This window comes from Salvelinus namaycush, chromosome 6 (assembly GCF_016432855.1).
Source record: "Salvelinus namaycush isolate Seneca chromosome 6, SaNama_1.0, whole genome shotgun sequence".
NCBI classification, from domain to species: Eukaryota; Metazoa; Chordata; class Actinopteri; order Salmoniformes; family Salmonidae; genus Salvelinus; species Salvelinus namaycush.
Window position 1 is genome coordinate 10,892,586 of NC_052312.1, and position 21,902 is coordinate 10,914,487.

The 21,902-nt window shown below is 43.6% G+C and overlaps 3 protein-coding genes across 6 annotated transcripts; 1 reads left to right on the plus strand and 2 right to left on the minus strand.

Moving 5' to 3' along the window:
* Positions 1-2,469: 2,469 nt before the first annotated feature.
* Positions 2,470-9,237, minus strand: spata6l (spermatogenesis associated 6-like). The gene is made up of 11 exons (XM_038995750.1): positions 9,220-9,237; positions 8,272-8,409; positions 7,903-7,951; positions 7,577-7,618; positions 6,956-7,080; positions 6,623-6,718; positions 6,145-6,363; positions 4,022-4,275; positions 3,789-3,882; positions 3,005-3,103; positions 2,470-2,728 (listed from the first exon to the last, which is right to left on the minus strand). The coding sequence occupies exons 1-10, from the start codon at positions 9,235-9,237 to the stop codon at positions 3,032-3,034; spliced, it is 1,107 nt and encodes a 368-aa protein (XP_038851678.1). The 3' UTR covers positions 2,470-2,728; positions 3,005-3,031.
* Positions 9,238-9,283: 46 nt separating this feature from the next.
* Positions 9,284-15,810, minus strand: LOC120049645 (tRNA methyltransferase 10 homolog A-like). The gene is made up of 7 exons (XM_038995968.1): positions 15,043-15,810; positions 12,423-12,588; positions 12,134-12,205; positions 11,937-12,011; positions 11,568-11,717; positions 11,221-11,326; positions 9,284-9,835 (listed from the first exon to the last, which is right to left on the minus strand). The coding sequence occupies exons 1-7, from the start codon at positions 15,213-15,215 to the stop codon at positions 9,627-9,629; spliced, it is 951 nt and encodes a 316-aa protein (XP_038851896.1). The 5' UTR covers positions 15,216-15,810; the 3' UTR covers positions 9,284-9,626.
* On the plus strand, positions 15,523-21,607 carry LOC120049644 (tapasin-related protein-like). Of its 4 annotated transcripts, XR_005477130.1 has the most exons (8): positions 15,523-15,664; positions 16,651-16,827; positions 18,591-18,866; positions 19,068-19,400; positions 19,600-19,908; positions 20,140-20,208; positions 20,369-20,490; positions 21,559-21,607. XR_005477130.1 is itself a non-coding variant. In XM_038995964.1 (7 exons), the coding sequence occupies exons 1-7, from the start codon at positions 15,622-15,624 to the stop codon at positions 20,413-20,415; spliced, it is 1,254 nt and encodes a 417-aa protein (XP_038851892.1). In that variant the 5' UTR covers positions 15,523-15,621; the 3' UTR covers positions 20,416-20,819. The 4 variants fall into 4 exon arrangements, 3 of the variants coding, with proteins under 3 accessions (XP_038851892.1, XP_038851893.1, XP_038851894.1); XM_038995964.1 differs by lacking the exon at positions 21,559-21,607 and having other exon boundaries at positions 20,369-20,819; XM_038995966.1 differs by lacking the exon at positions 21,559-21,607 and having other exon boundaries at positions 15,612-15,664; positions 16,651-16,702; positions 20,369-20,819.
* Positions 21,608-21,902: the final 295 nt, after the last annotated feature.

Here is a 21,902-nt window from a genome sequence, read left to right on the forward strand (position 1 = left end):
TGCTCTTCAGAAGATGACCACTCTTTGCAAATTATTTTTTGTGTGACTTTTTATTTCATTTTGTCCATTTTTGTTCTGGGGGGGTCAGATACAAAGCAATCCATACAAAGACAACCCCAACCCATTCCCCCCGTAGTCCCCCTTAGCCTCCCATCCCTTCCCATCTCACCCAGCAACAGAGGTTGTCCATCAGCCCCCCACCAACCCATTCCCAGAGTCGCCCCCCCATCCCCCAACAACATCCAGAGACCCCCATACCACCCCTTCCCCGTGGGCCTGAAAGCGAAAGCAAGTTTAAATAAATATATATAATTGGTTTGTATGTGTGGCGCTTTAGCTGAGATTGTTCTTTACATAGTCAAGTATATTTGTTGGTGAAAGTTAATGTTCTTAAGCTTTACAATATGTGCCAAACATCTTATTCATTAATTCATTAACTTTATATCATTCATCCATGTAATTTTATTGCATGAAGCAATATTACAAATAAATACAGTGGGAAACTTGTAATGAACATAGACCTGCTGAAAGTCTTTTTCAAGTGACCAATAGCCTTTAAGAAAGTAGAGTTGATGGGCACACTAACGAGGTTTGAGTTATGAATTTAATTGAATACTGTGAAATATTTTCATAATGAATTGCTAAAGAGGATGGATGACTTTTTAATAAGGATGGTCTTGACAATAAAGGCTTTCTGATAACGAACGCTAACTTTAAAAGCTTCATGTTTGTTTGTCAGAGAAACAAAGAATTGTGGGGCCTCTGAGGCAATGTTTTTTTTGGAAGACCCAGCAGTAGAATCCAGGAATTCAATTGAATGCAGTTAGTACATCTTCCAACATCAACCATGAAACCTTAGTTAGATACAAAGCCTTCCAAACAGCTCATTATGTAATAACTTCGTGTGGCCCAACAAATTCATTATTTTGTGTAGCCTTACTTTGGGGCGGCAGGTAGCCTAGTGGTTAGAGTGTTGGGCCAGTAACCGAAAGGTTGCTGAATTGAATCCCCGAGCTGACAAGGTAAAAATCTGTCATTCTGACCCTAGACAAGGCAGTCTAGTTAACAAAAGTTAACAAATGTAAAACTGCACTGTTTGAATTGTAAATTATTTGTAGAAGACTTAACCAGGTGTAGCATTTGGCCCACCTAGTGCCTTAATGTTTGTTCCCCGGTAGGCCGTCATTGTAAATAAGAATTTGTTCTTAACTGACTTGCCTAGTTAAATAAAGGTTAAACTTGAGAGATATGAGCCTTAATGTAACATTTTTTAAACTAAAATTACATCCATCTCAATTTAGAATTTGTTTTCATCCCTTGAGGCATGGGATTATTGAAACTGCCTCTTCATTTAACAGCTCATTGCAATCTGACCTCTACGACTTGTTTTTGTTCCATAACAGAGGCATACGGGCCTAATTTGAGGTAGTAGACAACGTTATTATAGAACATCTCTCGAGTTATTGAGTATAGGAAAGCAAGTCAAGGGCGACGTAACTAACATTTGATTGATCAGATGTGGCTCAAAATAAAGCTTGTGAATCAGGTTCTTCTGTACATTTCAAAAGCACAGTATGATGAGATCAACAACAATCAATGGCTAAAGTGCGAACAGTTCACAAATGACTTCAGTATATGAATCAACGTGTACTAGATGTAAGCTAATAAAGAAAAATATAACTTGGGCGTTTCTCTTTTTGAGTGGTTTTGGAAATGGTTGAGAATGCAGAATTAGAGTTGTGGACATTACTGCTTTCATTTACTTGTTTCTTCCTGTCCAGCATCTGACCATTGGAAGTGCATCCTTTGGTTACTGTACAACCTTCTTTTTATCTACAGGAACGACTTAGCAAACCATTTGAAATACTGCAGTCACTGTATTATACCACAGGTTGCGGTTTCGGATCCTCTAGACTAGCTATTGAACTGTCATAGCTTAGAAAGGTACAGTGATGGAACAGAATGTTCCTGAAGCAGTCAGTCGGTGCAGTAATATATAAATCACCTAACCGGCTATTTCCCCTGAGAGATGTTAGAGAACAAAGAGCACTATCGACCTACCCATAATTCCTCTTTAACATCTTTCCACCGTCGCACCCGAGGACTCCACAAAGTCAGCCCGTTTGCTGGCTAGAGGCCAGAGGCTCATTCAGGAAGGTGCGACATGACAACGTTCAGATAGATATACATTGTGTTGAGCAGATATTCTTCTTTGTCATGGAGAATAGGCAACCCAGGCTGCTCTACACGTTACAGTTCTATCTGCAGGTTTCACTCTCCTGAACACACCCAAGAGTAACAATATGATGTTACTGTACCATAGCTTATATTTTCAAAAACTGTACATTCAATATAGGGTGAGAAATTCATGATTGTTTTTGTTAGATAACACAACGTTTTATTCACACAAAATGACCATGTCCACAGAACACAACTATAATGATATGCATTTCTATGGTTTCTGCCTCAATTCAATACCATAAATAAACATACAAAATGACTAATAACATTAGCGTCAATATAATGAGATGCTTTGAATTCTGGTAATCACTTCTCTGCAATAGCCACCGTATGCCTTAATACTTCATTTCAGCTAACCGTAACACACACACACACAGAGTGAATTATGACATTATTATGAAATCAATGCTGAAATGAACCGGACACTTTGGCTTCTTCACTGGTGGTATAGAAGATAAAGCTTCAAGTTGTTGAGTGAAAGGCACCCCTGGAAATAAGGCAGGTAAATCCAATCAAAATCCCTGGAACGTCAACTTTGATTGAAATATTTCTAGACGGGCCTTCTACTGTCATTCAATACAGAAATGTAAAGGTATTCAAATATTGATCACTACCAATGCAGATCAATACCGGGGATCATACTGTGTTATCATAATTGTGATATAATACTGTCATGGTAATTCATGTTTGTAAGAAGAAGATATTTGTTTGAATACAGTGTGACACGTTAGTGCAGCGAGGCTATCTGACTATTCCCTCTTACCTTCCCAGGCCGTTCCCCACTGACTCCCTAGGGTGGGCATCGGTTAGGGGAGATGGACCTCCGGGCTAGCACCTCGTCTATCTCGGAGTCTGTGGCCCCCTGAGGACCAACCAATACATTAGCACTGAGTTCGCACAAATACACATCACTAGCTTAATCCCAGTTGGTTTATGATACAGTATCTTGTCATTGACAATAAAAAACAGACCTGTCTTACTACATCACACTATAGCCAAAGAGAAAGGAGAGAGAGAGAGAGAGAGAGGAGGGTCAGGGGGAGAGGGAGCAGTGGAGTCTGCATATGACTTTCTGTCATTCTGCTGGAGTTCCAGTTCCCTATGGATCGATTCTGCATTTCTATCCGGTCTATTCCCCTATCTACGGCAGCCAGACGCGTCACAAAACTTTTAGGGAATTGCTAATACTAAAATTATTTTTGGAATGAGGGTGATGCGAGCCGAGGATGAGGCAAGTGGTCCAAACATTAGCTTCCAAACAAAGCGTAGGGATCAGGCATGACTGCAGACCTGGGTTCAAATACTAGGCTCTACTTTTAGCTTTTGTTCTAGTCTGTCTGGAGTGGCAGCTGGGCGGGGTTGGCCATTTTACAACTATTCTACTGCTTCCATTGTGCCAGGCAAGCTCAATGAAGCAGACAGGAAACGGTAGTAACTGGTCAATTTAAGTTACTGTTCAATCTTGTCAAGGTTAAATTGCTGGTGTGATTGCTGTTATGGTTTCCAACGCACCCACTGCAGATGAACGCGACATGTGTCTTACTCACATGGGCGAGTCTGTGCACCGCTCTAGGGGTGGTAAGGAGTCCTCGGACACGGTGTTGGACCTCCTCCCACATGCCCTGGGAGCTGGGGCGTGACCTGTCCATAGAGATAGAGACAAGGATCAGGACAGGGTCAGGCCTGAACCAACTGAGATGGAGGACATTTGTCAATGGCATTACGCTCCTTATAGGAGCCAAGAGCTTACATCAAGATCATTCAACTAAGCTCGACATACCCATTTTGTCTCGAGCTTTCCCCGTAGGAGTGCCAAAGTATGGAATGGCTGGGTGGAGGGGTGGAGGATCTCCCTATGTTAACCAGGGAACACCGTTGGCTTGGACCTGGTGGGTAGTCCAGGAGATTGTCTGTGTCAGAGGACAGGGACCGTGGGAGAAGAGGAGAGGAGTCGTTGGTCAGGGTGGGTCTGGCCATGACAGGGGAGAGGTGGGATGTAGGGGAGTGTCCAGTCCCAAGCCAGAGGTCGCTTTTCTAAGGACAGGAGGAGAAGAGTAGAGCAAAGCAGGGGGTAAAAAACAACAACAGTAAAATATAATAAAAACTATTTGATTCAGTTGGGAGTCCATAGCCTGAAATGATCCTATCATTTTCCAAACGGAATGAATGGTTGGTTTTATTTAGAGCTAGTGTCCAAAGGTGGATGGATTGATGAGTTCAATGTTCTATTTCCTTCATCAACAAAGTTGCACCACTGAATGTGAATGTCATCATCTCAATGAGAGTGTTATGCCCAGTACAGGGAATCATTACCACATGACTGGGTAGGGCCGAGGATAAAATCACCTGGGAATATTCTTCAGTTCAAATAACAGAGTGCTGTTCTCTGCCAACTACTGTCTATAATGCCATAATTTAATACACACACACACATACACGCACACACATACACTCATGGGCACGCACACGCAACATCTCCCTCTGCAACTGGATCCTGGACTTCCTGACGGGTCGCCCCCAGGTGGTAAGGGTAGGTAACAACACATCCGCCACACTGATCCTCAACACAGGGGCCCCTCAGGGGTGCGTGCTTAGTCACCTCCTGTACTCCCTGTTCACCCACGACTGCATGGCCAGGCACGACTCCAACACCATCATTAAGTTTGCCGATGACACAACAGTGGTAGGCCTGATCACCAACAACGACAAGACAGCCTATAGGGAGGTCAGAGACCTGGCCGTGTGGTGCCAGGACAACAACCTCTCCCTCAACGTGATCAAGACAAAGGAGATGATTGTGGACTACAGGAAAAGGAGGACCGAGCACGCCCCCATTCTCATTGACGGGCTGTAGTGGAACAGGTTGAGAGCTTCAAGTTCCTTGGTGTCTACATCACCAACAAACTAACATGGTCCAAGCACACCAAGACAGTTGTGAAGAGGGCACAACAAAACCTATTCCCCCTCAGGAGACTGAAAAGATTTGGCATAGGTCCTCAGATCCTCAAAAGGTTCTACAGCTGCACCATCGAGAGCATCCTGACTGGTTGCATCACTGCCTCGCATGGCAACTACTCAGCCTCCTAGCGCAAGGCACTACAGAGGGTAGTGCGTACGGCCCAGTACATCACTGGGGCCAAGCTTCCTGCCATCCAGGACCTCTGTACCAGGAGGTGTCAGAGAAAGGCCCTAAAAATTGTCAAAGACTCCAGCCACTCTATTCATAGACTGTTCTCTCTGCTACTGCACGGAAAGCGGTACCAGAGAGCCAAGTCTAGGTCCAAGAGGCTTCTAAACAGCTTCTACCCCCAAGCCATAAGACTCCTGAACACCTAATCAAATGGTTACCCAGACTATTTACTTTGCCCCCCCCCTCTTTTACACCGCTGCCACTCTCTGTTGTTATCATCTACGCATAGTCACTTTAATAACTCTACCTATATGTACACATTACCTCAACTAACCGGTGCCCCCGCACATTGACTCTGTACCGGTACTCCCCTGTATATAGTCTCGCTATTGTTATTTTACTGCTGCTCTTTAATTACTTGTCACTTTTATTTCTTATCCCTATTTTTTTTAAACTGCATTGTTGGTTAGGGGCTCGTAAGTAAGCATTTCACTGTAAGGTCTACATCTGTTGTATTCGGCGCATGTGACTAATACAATTTGATTTGATACACACACACACACACACACACACACACACACACACACACACACACACACACACACACACACACACACACACACACACACACACACACAAAATAATATAACATGAACACACATCAATACAACTATGTATGAACTTATTGCTGACTCGCTGTCATGACATAGCAGATGTCATACTGTCATTTGTCACCATGACAGCTCACACCACTAGAAGTAAAATATACTTACATGACGGGGTAAAAACTCCTCATCTATATCCCAGCTGGAACCCAAACTGAGCTGTGCCAGCCGCCCCATGTTTCCATGACAACCATCCATCTGGCTGGCTTTGCACGGGGAGAGGGAGCGTGATCTGGGCATCACTGGTACCCGCCGGGCACCGTCCCAATCTCCTCTCCGGTGTCCCTTTCGGGACCTTTTAGTGCGTTTCTTTGGCACCACTGTCCTCTGTGATCGAATGAGTGAATGAGCAAAGTATTATTCCATATGCTCAGTGTTTCTCAATCTTGGCCCTTGGTCCAATGGGAATAAGTGGTTGAAAAAAAAGTCCTGCACATTGGCCTGCAATGGGTTAGCCTGGTCCCATATCATGGTGACCATAGGAGTTACGAAAGCACAAAAAGATCTGGGAACAGGCTAATAGAGGAACGTTAACATTAAGTGGAAGTCTATGGAGAGTGCTAATGACGTAAACTGAAAGCATTACCATTGGAGACCTGAGATGGGTGCTGTTGACCTCGGCGTTCGCAGAGCACTCACTGATGGTTGTTCTGGTGGAGAACTCTAACCTTGGAGCAATGCCCTGGGAAAGATGAGAGTGGATCATTTGAATGGATACTGGCCCAATCCACTAGTTAGAAGAGCAGCTTAATGCATCAACGTAAATTGTATCCTCTCTGTACAGGTACGCTGCCTCTGTATTGTCCTAATCGGACCTATCAATCAGTGTCTAGTGAAACATCGCCGTCTCATACATCTCACTGAAACAGGACTACAGCCTGGTTCTCCATAGTGATGGTGTAAGCTCTCTCCTACTTACAGGGAAGCTAATGGAGCGTGTCATGAGAACCTCTCTGTCCACTCCAGAGAAGGATGGGACCAATTTGGGCTCTGGAAATAGGAAGTGTCTGGCGTCTTCCTCAAAGCAGGCCAGGGCCTCCCCCACTGCAGCAAAGCACACAGAGGTCAATCACTGCAGTCCTGTGTGGCTCAGTTAGTTAGTAAGAACACACCGCAAAGATCATGGGTTCATTTCTTGCAGGGGTCACGTATACTAAAATGTGTGCGCCCAATGTACTGCAAGTTGTTTTGGATAAAAAGCTGCTACATGGCATATTATGATATGATCAACTTGCTTATGGTGTATTAGGCCAGTGGTTCCCAACTCCGGTCCTCTAGTACCCCGAACCGCACACGTTTTTTTTGTAGCCCCGGACAAAAAACATCTGAATTAACTCATTGAGGGCCTGATGATTAGTTGACAAGTTAAATTAACAGTTTTTTTGTCTGGGGCCTAAATAAACATGTGTACTGTTGGGGGTACATGATGACTGGGGTGGGGACCACTGTATTAGACTGTGTCTGTATCATGTTAAAGTTAAACACTTAGCTTACAAACTTGGACCAAAGTCATTTCTAAACATTTTGAAGATTACCGCACCTGGGGGGATCAACTGTACCAGTTCAACTTTGACCGTTTCATCTGGGAGGAAAAATAAGCAAACACACAGTCGTTGAATATGAGCATACAACATTGTAGTAGCAAAATTAATCAAATAGGCCTACCGCGGTGGAGGCTGGTGGGAGGAGCTATAGGAGGACAGGCTCATCGTAATGGCTGGAATGGAATTAATGGAACAGAGTCAAACGTGGTTTCTGTTTGATACCGTTCCATTTATGCCATTCCAGCCATTACAATGAGCCCATCCTCCTATAGCTCTCCCCACCAGCCTCCACTGGCCTACAGGTACATAAAATATAACATACATTCCAGCATCTCTGCAACATCTCCTGGGTCAACAGCATAGTGGAACACCTGGATGGGAACAGAAACTGAACAAATCTCATTTAGAAAATCTTGTTCATTCCCATTTTAGATTTGATCTGTTACTAGTTTATAGAACCGCTGCATGGTGCCAACCTCCTGGCATCCAAGAGAGCTACAGGGCATTTTGGCTTTTGTTCCAGCCCTGCTCTAAGTCAACAAATCAAGCACCCAGATGAAAAGCTGATTAGTTTATACCGTGCAAGAGCTGGGGTAAAACAAAAGCCTGCACTCCTGATAGCTCGTCAGGAGAGGGATTAGGCCATACTTGGTTTAGAATCACCAGGAAGAGACGCGTCACATTAACCCACTTTCTCAAATCTCATCTTCTCTCGAAACAGGAGAGGGAAGACAGGGGGGAGACACTCCGACTTGCGGTATTGGCTCATGAAGCACACACTGAGGTAGATGTCATCCTTGGCTGGCAAATGCACACCAGGGCATGATACCTGAAATGTAATGAAAACTGGTTATGGTGTCATGATGAACGACACCGGCTTTGCAGATACATGTTCACCATGTTTAATGTAGCAATTGAAAAGGAAGATCCAAATTGGGCCTAGAACCAACAATTCTCCAATGATGATGCCATAAAAGCCCTGGCCTTGTAGCATAGGCAGTAGTTTCAATACACTTAAGGCTACATAACTGCAAATCAAAATGATATAGCCTGGAAAAATCAAACACAGTGGGTGGATCCCACAAGTATGTCACCGAATGTCATTACTGTTATGTATATATCTTGCATGAAAGCTTACAAACTAAAGTTAGCTAGATATGAATGTGTTGGAACAGAGACAGTTGAGTTTAGTCTCAAGAAAGCCAATGTATATGCACCACTGTACACGACGCTTCACAAGTAAACTACTGCCTGGGAATCAGGTAATTAGCTGGTTGCATTAACAAAAATGTCTTACCGCTCTAAACTGTAAGTCAACTACCACTTTCATTGCTTTCCGAGACATTAATCTCACCAGTAGCTAGCTATTCTATTGATGCTAGCTAGCTGTCAATTTAGCAGCACAGGTCAGCGTCATGTGTTTCCATGGCGTCTGAGAGTTCCGGTTTCAACCAAATTATTTTAGGTGTATTATCTTTCCTCAGCCACAAGAGGGCACTACTGTATACTACTAGAGCAGTGATTATCCTGTAGAATTACCAAATGTTTTATATTAACCCTTTTTATTTTTACATTGGGATATTTTTAGACCCTCCAACACCACTTCCAGCAGCATCTGGTCTCCCATCCAGGGACTGACCTGTGTAAGAATAGTCATTTTTACATATGGAGACTATTTTTATTCCAGTAATGCCAGTCTGCTGTGTAAGTAAAAATGATTTTACTTTTTAATAAAACACAATACAAGGCTTGCTGCAGAGCAGCAACAACAGGTTATAAGGTAGAACATAGAACTGCAGATGTGTACAACTTGTTCACTTAATATAAGCACTCCAAGTAAAATATCTTCCATTAAATAAAGCTGAAAACAGAAATGTGATATCAACAAAACATTGACTAAAAGGGATCTATAATTCTGCAAAAAAATAAATAAAAAAACTCACTAAATCAACCATTTTGCAATCGATAATTCATAGTAGGACACAGCTATGCTGCACATTTAGGGGCGTCTTCCGACTGCAGTGTGTCCTGTCCTCCCTGTACGTTCTACTGTTGGTCCTGTTTGTTGCCCGTTGTGTTCGGTGTGACTGTCTCTGCTGTGTCTGAGTCTCTGTCAGATTCCTCCTCCTCCTCCTCATCTTCTGTGGCTGTGCCCTTCTGGCCCAGGGGCATGGCCCCTTTCCTTAGAGGCAAGACAGTGAAGAAGGCCTCCTGCCAGTTCCCCTTCTCCAGGTACACCAGCATGATCTCAAACACTGTGCCAGGGAACACACACACACTTAGAAATTCATAAATTAACATAAACAAATCCTGAGCACATTAATTCTATCACATACACTTCATATACAGAAGTATGTGGACACCCCTTCAAATAAGTGTATTTGGCTATTTCAGCCACACCCGTTATTGACGTGTCTAAAATCGAGCACACAGCCATACAATCACCATAGACAAACATTGGCAGTAGAATGGCCTTATTGAAGAGCTGTGACATTCAACATGGCACCGTAATAGGATGCCACCTTTCCAACAAGTCAGTTCGTCAAATTTTTGCTCTGCTAGGGCTGACCCGGTCAACTGTAAGCGCTATTATTGAAGTGGAAACGTCTAAGAGCAACAACAGCTCAGCCGCGAAGTGGTAGGCCATGCAAGCTCACAGAATGGGACCACTGAGTGCTGAAGCGTGTAAAAAATCCTCTGTCCTCAGTTGCAACACTCACTACACAGTTCCAAACTTCCTCTGGAAGAAACGTCAGCAGAATAACTGCTAGTTGGGGGCTTTATGAAATGGGTTTCCATGGCCGAGCAGCCGCACACAAGCCTAATTTCACCATGTGCAATGCCAAGCGTCGGCAGGAGTGGCGTAAAGGCTCGCCGCCGTTGAACTCTGGAGCAGTGGAAACGCATTCTCTGGAGTGATGAATCACGCTTCACCATCTGGCAGTCCCACGGACCAATCAAAGTTTGGCGGATGCCAGGAGAACGCCACCTGCCTGAATGCATAGGGCCAACTAAAGTTTGGTGAAGGAGGAATAATGTCTGGGGCTGTTTTTCTTGGTTTGGGCTAGGCCCCTTAGTTCCAGTGAAGGGAAATCTTAACAATACAGCATACAATGACATTCTAGATGATTCTATACTTCCAACTTTGTGGCAACAGTTTCGGAAGGCCCTTTCCTGTTTCAGCATGACAATACCCCCATGCACAAAGCGAGGTCCATACAGAACTGGTTTGTTGAGATCAGTGTGGAAGAACTTGACTGGCCTGCACAGAGCCCTGACCTCAACCCAATCGAACACCTTTGGGATGAATTGGAAAGCAGACTACGAGCCCGGCCTAATCGCCCAACATCAGTGCCCGACCTCACTAATGCGCTTGTGGCTGAATGGAAGCAAGTCCCAGAAGCAATGTTCCAACTTTTAGTGGAAAGCCTTCCCAGAAGAGTGGAGGCTGTTATGGCAGCAAAGGGGGACCAACTCCATATTAGTGCCCATGATTTTGGCATGAGATATTCGATGAGCAGGTGTCCACATACTTTTGGTCATGTAGTGGACCACTAAGGGTCAACACTACATGAATAGGCCACAGTAAATGGAGTTGGTGTCATATCTTGAGGTGTAAATAATTAGGATAGTTCCTCACCGTGGTTGACCGCCAGCACTTTGCGGCTGTTCATCTTGACAAAGCTGTTCAGTGGGAGCTGTGCGTGGTCGATCCCCAGCTCCTGAGCCCGTTTAAAGGTGATGCCCTACAGGATAAGGTTAAAGGTCAGACCAACAACTGAGAAACATGGGACGTGAAGAGGGCTCCCATTTAATTGGCTCAAATCTACGTGAAGTGTCTAGGGGTAGGGGGTCGATTTGGAATTGGATGTCTGACTTGCTGGTCAACACACCCAATCTGTTAGATAAAAAAATATGTTTGGTGTCCTGTGGAAATCGACCATATAGTCATGTTCTAAATATTGTAGGTAATTCTGTGTTACTGACCTTGTGGTGGTTGTGGTCCACCAGGCCTCCGATGACATAGGCCTTGGTTTCATCCAGCTCTGTCAGCACATTGGGAGAGTCAGAGGTCAAGTACACCAGCTCCTCCTTGGCCATCACCTCATGGTACGCCTCTGTTTTCACCGTTATATCCTGCCCCGGACACACACACAGAAGGTACCAGGTGTTCATGTAATTTGCAGCCTTTCCCTCTTCACCTATAGAAGTCCTTACGGCCTAATGACACATTACTCTTCCTCCAGTTACAGCTCTCTTTAACCACCCAGAAACACACCGCTCTGTATTTCCCTTGGTCATTTCAACATGCATTGACCGTGTGCGCATTCAAACTAACAGACTTTGTACACTCACCTTCCAGTTAACCCATCCTTCATCAGTCTTATCCATGTTTTGCTTCAGCTGTCCACCAAGGCTGGTTAAATTAAACTGGGAGAAGGAGATAAAATACACCACTTCAGTCTTGAATCACTTGACTTCAGTGGAGGTTGATGGATGATGCTGCAGGGGATGACGATGATGGCAATGTCCTGTGGGGCAGGTAGACTGACCTGAACAGAGTGCGCCGCCCGTCTGTTAACTGAATAACATCTCTGGATTTGTTTATGGAGCTTCCTCACATCCTACACAGGGGAGACAATACAAAGACTGAAACACAGGATTCAATACCGTTCCTTTCTTGTATTTACATGGAACGTTGCAGACAAACAGAAATGCCATGAATAGAGTTGACTTGATTCGTTACTCTACATGTCTGTTCTACATAATATTTTTCTATCTGAACATTCCACAATGTTGTGCCCTACTGACCACGGGGGCCCTGACAGCCTACCGACCTACCTTAAACATCATGAGGTTGTCGAAGCTGCAGTCTATCACCAGTCTCAGGGGGCTACTGGTCGTCACCTCTTTCCTCAAACGCTTCCGGCCCACAAACTCCCCTCCCTCCTCCCCCTGGTTCTTCCTCTCAAGGCTCCTCTTCTGCCTCTTCTCCTTCCGCTTCTGCCTGGGAAGCACACCACAAACAAAAAGTTTGTCAAATGGAAGGATTTCATGACACTATAATATATACTTAACCAGGTAGGCCAGTTGAGATCAAGTTCTCATTTACAACTGCGACCTGGCCAAGATAAAGCAAAGCAGTGTGACACAAACAACAACACAGAGTTACACATGGAATAAACAAACATAGTCAATAACACAATAGAAAAAAATCTATATACAGTGTGTGCAAATGAGGTGAGATAAGGGAGGTAAGGCAATAAATAGGCCGTAGTGGCGAAGTAATTACAATTTAGCAATTAAACACTGGAGTGATCGATGTGCAGAAGATTAATGTGGAAGTAGAGATACTGGGGTGCAAAGGAGCAAATAAAAACAAAAAAACAATATGGGGATGAGGTAGTTGGATGGGCTATTGGCAGATGGGCTATGTACAGGTGCAATGATCTGTGAGCTGCTCTGACAGCTTATGCTTAAAATTAGTGAGGGAGATATGAGTCTTCAGATTCAGTGATTTTTGCAATTCGTTCCAGTTATTGGCAGCAGAGAACTGGAAGGAAAGGCGGCCAAAGAAGGAATTGGCTTTGGGGGTGATCAGTGAAATATACCTGCTGGAGCGTGTGCTACGGGTGGATGCTGCTATGGTGACCAATGAGCTGAGATAAGGTGGGGCTTTACCGACGAATATGAAGCGAGGGCCAGCCAACAAGAGCATACAGGTCGCAGTGGTGGATAGTATATTGGGCTTTGGTGACAAAACGGATGGCACTGTGATAAATGACGTCGCCGAAGTCAAGGATCGGTAGGATAGTCAGTTTAACGAGGGTATGTTTGGCCGCATGAGTGAAGGATGCTTTGTTGCGAAATAGGAAACCGATTTTAGATTTAATTTAGGATTGGAGATGCTTAATGTGAGTCTGGAAGGAGAGTTTACAGTCTAACCAGACACCTAGGTATTTGTAATTGTCCATATATTCTAAGTCAGAACTGTCCAGAGTAGTGATGCTGGACGGGCGGGCAGGTGCGGGCAGCGATCGTTGAAGAGCATGCATTTAGTTTTACTTGCATTTAAGATCAGTTGGAGGCCACGGAAGGAGAGTTGTATGGCATTGAAGCTCATCTGGAGATTAGTTAACACAGTGTCCAAAGAAGGGCCAGAAGTATACAGAATGGTGTCGTCTGCGACGAGGTGGATCAGAGAATCACCAGCAGCAAGAGCGACAACATTGATGCATACAGAGAAAAGAGTCGGCCCGAGAATTGAACCCTATGGCACCACCATAGAGACGGCCAGAGGTCCGGACAACAGGCCCTCCGATTTGACACACTGAACTCTGTCAGAGAAGAAGTTGGTGAACCAGGTGAGGCAGTCATTTGAGAAACCAAGGCTGTTGAGTCTGCCGATAAGAATGTGGTGATTGACAGAGTCGAAAGCCTTGGCCAGGTCGATGAATACGGCTGCACAGTATTGTCTTTTATCGATGGCGGTTATAATATCGTTTAGGACTTTGGGCGTGGCTGAGGTGCACCCATGACCAGCTCGGAATCCAGATTGCATAGCGGAGAAGGTACGGTGGGATTCGATATGGTCGGTGATCTGTTTGTTAACTTGGCTTTCAAAGACCTTAGAAAGGCAGGGTATGATAGATATAGGTCTAACAGTTTGGGTCTAGAGTGTCTCCCCGTTTGAAGAGGGGGATGACCGCGGCAGCTTTCCAATCTTTGGGGATCTCAGACGATACGAAAGAGGTTGAACCGGCTAGTAATTGGGGTTGCAACAATTGCAGCAGATAATTTTAGAAAGAGAGGGTCCAGATTGTCTAGCCCAACTGATTGATAGGGGTCCTGATTTTGCAGCTCTTTCAGAACATCAGCTATCTGGATTTGGGTGAAGGAGAAATGGGGGAGGCTTGGGCAAGTTGCTGTGGGGGGTGCAGAGCTGTTGACCGGGGTAGGGGTAGCCAGGTGGAAAGCATGGCCAGCCGTAGAAAATTGCTTATTGAATTTCTCAATTATCGTGAATTTATCAGTGGTGACAGTGTTTCCTAGCCTCAGTGCAGTGGGCCGCTGGGAGGAGGTGCTCTTATTCTCCATGGACTTTACAGTGTCCCAGAACTTTTGGGAGTTTGTGCTACAGGATGCAAATTTCTGTGACAATTTCAATATGACATTACCATACACAACAAGGCACTTCCTGCTTACGAAAATCAACATTAAAATGTATCATGTGGGCATGCTTCAAGGCACAACTTGCCATAAGTCAATAGTGGCAATCTATGTAGAGTTGAATTCGGTTGTTGTTTGTAAGCAGTGTGATGATGTCTTACTGTTAAGTCAATAATTTGTCAATATGTACATAGTCACAAAGAAGTAGACTACGTGAATGCATGGGGGAAGTTGTCATTGAAAACATTACTTAATACTTAAAACAGTAACGTATACCTAGTTAGCTACTTACTTGCGAAGATTCCTCTCCTCTTCCCATTTCTGGTGCCTCATAAGCTTCTTCCTCTGTTTTTTTGAGAGAGTCTCGGTTTCTTTTTTATAAGCACTGCTCTGTCCCTCTTTATTCTCAGTGGCACTGGCAACATCATTCTTCTCCTTTGATGGTGTTAAATATTCGCTGGTCATTGGTCGTGTGTTTTTGCTTCTGTAGCAAACAGCCAGGTTGTCGCTACTACTAGCTAGTGTTCAAATGCACGTTACTCCTGGGAAAGTAAAGCTTACCAACCACATGCATATAATAATTCACACACACATTCGCTAACTAATGCTTTTAATTTAAAAAAGGACCCTCTAAAAACATAATACATTGGCTAAATGTTCCCTGTCAGTCTGGCCATTCCACATGTACCTTTTTCCGTTGTCCCACAATGTGTCCTCTTCAGCAAACACTGCACAGTCGCACAATTAATGACGCTCTGCCGCTAGCCAAAGATCTAGGTTCAATCTATCTGTGCTATGCACACTATGGTGGTGGAAATGAAAGTAAAAGTTTAACTTGTTTCAGTTGCAACGAGAGGAGATATTGAACAACATGAAAATCTTCACTGTTCTCCTTTGTTTAATTCCATATGCAGGTAAATTAGAACATATATTCTGTTATTAATATTATTATTTTCTGTTTACCCTTTATGCTATATTTCATCCCTGTTGTGGCGGTTCACAACCTCCCCATTAGTGTTGAACGATTACTGTTTTTAGGTCGGTTGGTTGATTATTAAAAAAAATAATCATGGTTTTCGATGTAATTTTTAAAAGAAAACATGAAATGCATTATAAAATAGAGCTTTTAAATGAAAATAAATAATGAACATTCAATTGCCAAAACATTGGGTAGACATCAATAGCAAAATAGGAAATTAATATGAAATGATACAATATTTATGTTGTGTATATTACTTATTTGTCATTCCTGTAATCAACTCTGCTCAGGCAGTAGCAGTCAGCCAGCCAGGCCATCTAACATGACGTCCTCCCCATACTGTAATGTCTATAGTTATCCTATTTAGCTAGCCTACCTAAGTAGCTGTCTAAAGAAATAATTTGACTAAGTAGCTAAGTCATACTTTCACGAACTGTCTCTGTCCTTCTCATCGTTGTGTTGTGCGTGTACATTCGTCTCTCAGACGGTCTTGTGTGTATCGCTAACCTAAGTTAGCTGGTGTAAAGGTGTATTCGTCCAAAGATCGTTATATAATGACGAGACGCTCATTTCTCCGCCCTAACAATGGGAGTCGTTGTCCCAAAGACGGGAAGGCAGGCGACAAGCTTAAATCCTAAATAAACCCTTAGAAACCCATTGGGCTTATTTTGGACAGATTTTCCCGAGCGTGAAACCTCTCGCTTCGCCTCTTCCTCTCGGATCTGTTTGAGCAGGAATAAACTGCCGCAATGAGTTATGGTCTTTGTGGTTTATTACTACGTTTCTGCGCTGAACAAAAAAAAAAATGGTATTCAAGTAATTAAACCGACTTCGGTCAATTAGGTCTACTTGTTTACCAACAACACAAAAAACAACCGAAATATCGTTTAATCGCTCAGCACTATTCTCTTTCCTCCCCAGGTGTGCTTGGATTCCTACAGGTGCAATGGCTGCGCTGTCGACTGACAGATGAGTATGTATGGACAAATGCTGAGGGACACGTTGAAACTAATAACAGCTACAGAGATGCTGTGTTGCAGTTTGACAACTCAGGGAACAGCGCTATGTTGTCTGACTCAATCACGTTCCTTGTTGCAGGTGAGGTCAGATCCGTGTAGTGGAGAGTAAACTCCAAAACTATTTTTATTTTGTCATTGGCTTTACCCACCTATTACGCAGTGTGTTTTACATTAGGGTATATCCAGAGCTATTGGTATGGTTTATGCACTCTTAGCACCTTTTTTTCTATCTAGAACTGAAAAGGATTCTTCGTCTTTCCCCATAGGAGAAACCTTTGAAGAACCCTTTTTGGTTCCAGTTAGAACCCTTTCCCCAGAGGGTTTTACACAGAAGCGAAAATAGTTGTATCTGGAACCAAAAAGGGTTCTCCTAGTTCTATGGCAGTGTTCACAAACCTTTTTTGAGTCAAGATCACTGCTCTGATAATAAAAAAATGTAAAACATGACTTAAATCGAACATTATCCTAAAAACTGTTCTGTAGGCATGATGTTTGGGCAGTAGGACTAATATGACTAATATCCGTGATCACAACATATTAGCTCATTGCCTGGCCTGCCAATATTGATATTCTTAGACCATATTATATTTCAAAACTCAAGCTTTGATAACAAAATAGATCAGTTGGTGTAGCACTTGCGTAGCATAAATGTAAATAATTAGCTTTTTGTTTTACTGGACTGATGGGGGGTCAAATCATGACGTCAGTGATCTTCAGGTCGGAAGGTCGGAGCTCATGAAAGATGCCCAAGTTTCCAACTTGAATTCCGAGTTAGATGACCTTTCAAAGCGATTTCCCCCAGTAAAATCACGTTTTTTCCCGACTTCCCAGTTGTCTTGAACACACTGAAATCTGACATTTCTGAGTTCCCAGTTTTTATGAACACGCCATTAGTCTAAGGAGAGGCCTCCGGTGAGACTGAACAGAGAGGGGGGACACCGTCTTCCAACCAATGGCGAAACTGGAGTAGCACCGCATCTGCCTCATGCACATGTAACCGATGTGAAATGGCTAGCTAGTTAGTGGTGGTGCGCGCTAATAGCCTTTCAAACGGTGACGTCACTTGCTTTGAGACCTTGAAGTAGTGGTTCCCCTTGCTCTGCAAGGGCCGCGGCTTTTGTGGAGCGATGGGTAACGATGCTTCGTGGGTGACTGTTGTTGATGTGTGCAGAGGGTCCCTGGTTTGCGCCCGGGTATGGGCGAGGGGATGGACGTAAAGTAAAACTGTTACACACAAATTTCTGTCGTTCCTTTGACACGAGAATGTGAAATATTCCTCGATATTAAAATAAACACGTGAGCTGCTAATGATAGTAAAAACGCAGGGCGATACACTTGGCTACTCATACATTGCAGCTTGAGTGGAAGTACAGAGAATAGTTTGTTTTGTAATAGTGTTTATTTAAAAACAGTGACAGTGGTGAATAAAAACTTAAAACCATGACAACAGAAACACTGTCAAAGAATTGGCCAGCGCGGTAGGCACACTCGATTTAGACACATATACCCGGTGCGACAAATTAAATGGTTAAAAATGGGAACATGTTGCTTACCCGGTGCGCAGGTCGTCTGAATCAATTGCACCTAATGCCAACAGCGGGGGGGAAAAGGAGCGCAAGCCTTTATCGTTGGCTTTATCGTTGACCTGTTGGCCACCACTGTCCTATGGGGACAGCCAAAGAACCCTTTTGGAACCCTTTTTCAAAGAGTGTAGGGCTCTGGGATTGTCCGTACATTTTCTACCACAACAACCCTGAGTAAGAGAAACAACTTAGATACAAAGTCATTCTTATTCTGCTACTTGTGTTTGTTGGAATTCTAACCCAGATGTGTCTTCCCCAGCATCTAAGGTGGATATGAGGAAGTTTGTGGAGGGTCCGGTGGATCGACTGCAGTGTGACATCCACAGGTACAGCAAAGGGATGAGCCGTGTGCGCTGGCCAAGCCTGGGAGGAACGGTGCACGACATCTGGTTCACCTGCACGCTGCGGCACACCGCAGGCCTCTACAACATCACCTCCTTCCTCAGAGTCACCCCGGCCACGACCATGTCGGCCCACCAGCCAGACTTCTTCAGCTGGCTCACCATCGGAGTTAAAGAAAAAATAAACGCCTCAGGTATGGTGCAGACCAATGGATTTCTTTTGTATTGTGAACTTACATACAAATACAGCATACACTTTAACATATACTCTTGTGTCTATAATTTTATACAGGTATGTATGGCAGTGGTCCAACCTAAGATCTGTCTGTGTACCTCCCCTCTCCTCTATTGCCCTTACCTTCCGCACACTCTCCCTGTGGCCTGTCTTTATGTAGCTGTGATGGTGCTTATGACCCGCTCTCCATCCGTGCGGGTCGGCCTGCAGAAAGAGACGACCCTGCACTGTCAGTTTGCTGTGGACCACAAGGTCCCTCACCTTACAGTCGAGTGGCATCTACAGCGGCACGGAGAGCGCCGGACCAAGCTGTTCAGCTACTCCAGCAGCTCAGGTCACACAGAGGGCAGCGGGGTGGCAGTGAAGGGCATTGCTGGGGGGGATGCCTCCCTGACTGTGCCCATCACCAAGGTGAGCAGTGAGGGGATGTACGTGTGTTCCGTCCGCGTACCCCCACTCAACGGGAGCGTGGACATCGCGCTGCACATCATAGGTGAGACCTCTGGGGGTATGAGGGGGGCAGCTCACTGTGTTGGGGTCAATTTAGTTTTCAATTCAGTCAAATCAGGAAGTGAATTGAAATCATTGAAAATGTCTTAATGACTTGAGAAAGTGCAACTTTAAATAATCACACAGATGCATGGCAGACACTAGATGCCCGTCTTTTGTGTTTCACTCCTCTCCTCCCTCAGAGCCTCCTGATGTTTCCTTGACCACAAAGGAGGAGCAGATCCCCAGCGTAGTGTGTGAGGCTAATGGCTTTTACCCCCTGGACGTGGAGATTGACCTTTTCAAGGAGACCAGCAGTGGTCAACGGCCTGAGAAGCTGGGGAACGTCTTGCACTCTAGTCACCTCCAACATCATGACGGTACTCACTCTTTGGCAGCCTTCGTCCGGCTGCGGCCCTCCCCTCAGGACTCTGGGTGCGCAATCTATTCCTGTAGAGTGTCACACGTCTCCCTGCAAGGACTGTACATCCACAAGAGCATTATCGGCCCAGGTGAGATCAATCAATCCAATGTATAAAGCTCTATACATCAGCACCAGTCACAAAGTGATGCAAAATAAGTAAAAGCAAAAGATGGTTAGAAAAACAGCCTAGTTAGAAGACACCTAGAGATGACTTAAACACAGCACGTTTTAAGAGGACATTTCTGTTCAAATGTTAGGAGTTAATCCTCTGTGTGAATGTAATACTGTATTATATTTAACCTGTGATGAATCTTATCAGGCTGTTGGACTTGGTTTCATCTGACCTTGCCTGGATTGGTATGCCTGGTTTTAATGATAATTTTCATAGGTGAGCCTTTCCTACTCTGTGGACATAATCATTGAGTCACTGCTAGAATGACTGATAGTTCACTCAAATTATAAAATATTATTTTGGTTTCCTTAACCTGTAAATTTGTTCAATGGAACAGTGTTAATTGATTGTGAGGACAAATTATTTTCTTTCACAGCAGTAACAAGACGACATTTTTTTAACAAGACAGTAAGAAGACGATAAAAGAAAGACGAAACAAGAAAGTCTCCACCTCCTTGTTCCCCTTTTGCAGCTCAGTGCTTCATTTGGACATTTTGGGTGTGTGAAGTACCTTTATTGTTTGTTTAATTGCTTGTATTTAATAATTACTACACTGTTTCTGGATTGTGTGTTTCAACAGTTCTATACTTGCTTTGGTATTTATTATTCACATAACTTGACCTATGAATAATTATCGATTCATCTCAATACAACATTTTATTATGTCCTATTTTCCAAATTAATTTCTTATGTAGACTGTAGTTATAGCGGTAAAGTCCACTGGTCATATTACCCATGTACAGTACCAGTCAAAAGTTTGGACACACCTACTCATTCCAGGGTTTTTCTTTATTTTTACTATTTTCTACATTGTAGAATAATAGTGAAGACATCAAAACTATGAAATAACACATATGTAATCATGTAGTAACCATAAAAGTGTTAAACAAATCAAAATATATTTGAGATTCTTCAAAGTAGCCACCCTGTGCCTTGATGACCGCTTTGCACACTCTTGGCATTCAGATTTAGAATCTTTAAACATCGATGATAGGATTAATTCCATGAGTTTCATTAAGTCAGTGTATTTGTATTTATTATGGATCTGCTAAAGCAGCAGCTATTCTTCCTTGGCTCCAGCAGAATTAAGGCAGTTTATGTTTGCGTTGCTTCACAGTCCCCGCTGTTCCATAAGGTGTTTATCTAATCTGTTTTTTAAATCTAATTTTACTGCTTGCGTCAGTTACTTGATGTGGAATAGATTTCCATGTACAGTTGAAGTCGGAAGTTTACATACACCTTAGCCAAATACATTTAAACTCAGTTTTTCACAATTCCTGACATTTAATCCTAGTAAAAATTCCCTGTTTTAGGTCAGTTAGGATCACCACTTTATTTTAAGAATGTGAAATTTCAGATTAATAGTAGAGAGAATTATTTCTTTCAGCTTTTATTTCTTTCATCACATTCCCAGTGGGTCAGAAGTTTACATACACTCAATAAGTATTTGGTAGCATTGCCTTTAAATTGTTTAACTTGGGTCAAACGTTTCTGGTAAGCTTCCTGAGCGGTATGCCGGCTGCGTGATCCCATGGTGTTTATACTGTCGTACTATTGTTTGTACAGGTGAACGTGGTACCTTCAGGCATTTGGAAATTGCTCCCAAGGATGAACCAGACTTGTGGAGGTCTGCAATTTTTTTTCTGAGGTCTTGGCTGATGTCTTTTGATTTTCCCATGATGTCAAGCAAAGAGGCACTGAGTTTTAAGGTCGGCCTTGAAATACATCCACAGGTACACCTCCAATTGACTCAAATGATGTCAATTAGCCTAGCAGAAGCTTCTAAAGCCATGACATAATTTTCTGAAATTTTCCAAGCTGTTTAAAGGCACAGTCAACTTAGTGTATGTAAACTTCTGACCCACTGGAATTGTGATACAGTGAATTATAAGTGAAATAATCTGTCTGTA

Bases quoted from the DNA above. Each gene is read 5' to 3' on its own strand.
- spata6l (XM_038995750.1), bottom strand. The intron at 7,952-8,271 runs GTGGGTTAATGT...GTTCCCATCCAG, and splicing joins AGAAGATGAGATTTGAGAAA to GTGTTCCACTATGCTGTTGA. The intron at 3,104-3,788 runs GTGAGTAAGACA...GTTGGTCCTCAG, and splicing joins CGGTGCACAGACTCGCCCAT to GGGGCCACAGACTCCGAGAT.
- LOC120049645 (XM_038995968.1), bottom strand. From the start codon at position 15,215: ATGACCAGCGAATATTTAACACCATCAAAGGAGAAGAATGATGTTGCC. The intron at 12,206-12,422 runs GTAGGTCGGTAG...TCCCCTGTGTAG, and splicing joins ACAACCTCATGATGTTTAAG to GATGTGAGGAAGCTCCATAA. The intron at 9,836-11,220 runs GTGAGGAACTAT...TCCCTGGCACAG, and splicing joins AGTGCTGGCGGTCAACCACG to TGTTTGAGATCATGCTGGTG.
- LOC120049644 (XM_038995964.1), top strand. From the start codon at position 15,622: ATGAAAATCTTCACTGTTCTCCTTTGTTTAATTCCATATGCAG. The intron at 19,401-19,599 runs GTGAGACCTCTG...CTCCTCCCTCAG, and splicing joins CATCGCGCTGCACATCATAG to AGCCTCCTGATGTTTCCTTG. The intron at 19,909-20,139 runs GTGAGATCAATC...GAATCTTATCAG, and splicing joins CAAGAGCATTATCGGCCCAG to GCTGTTGGACTTGGTTTCAT.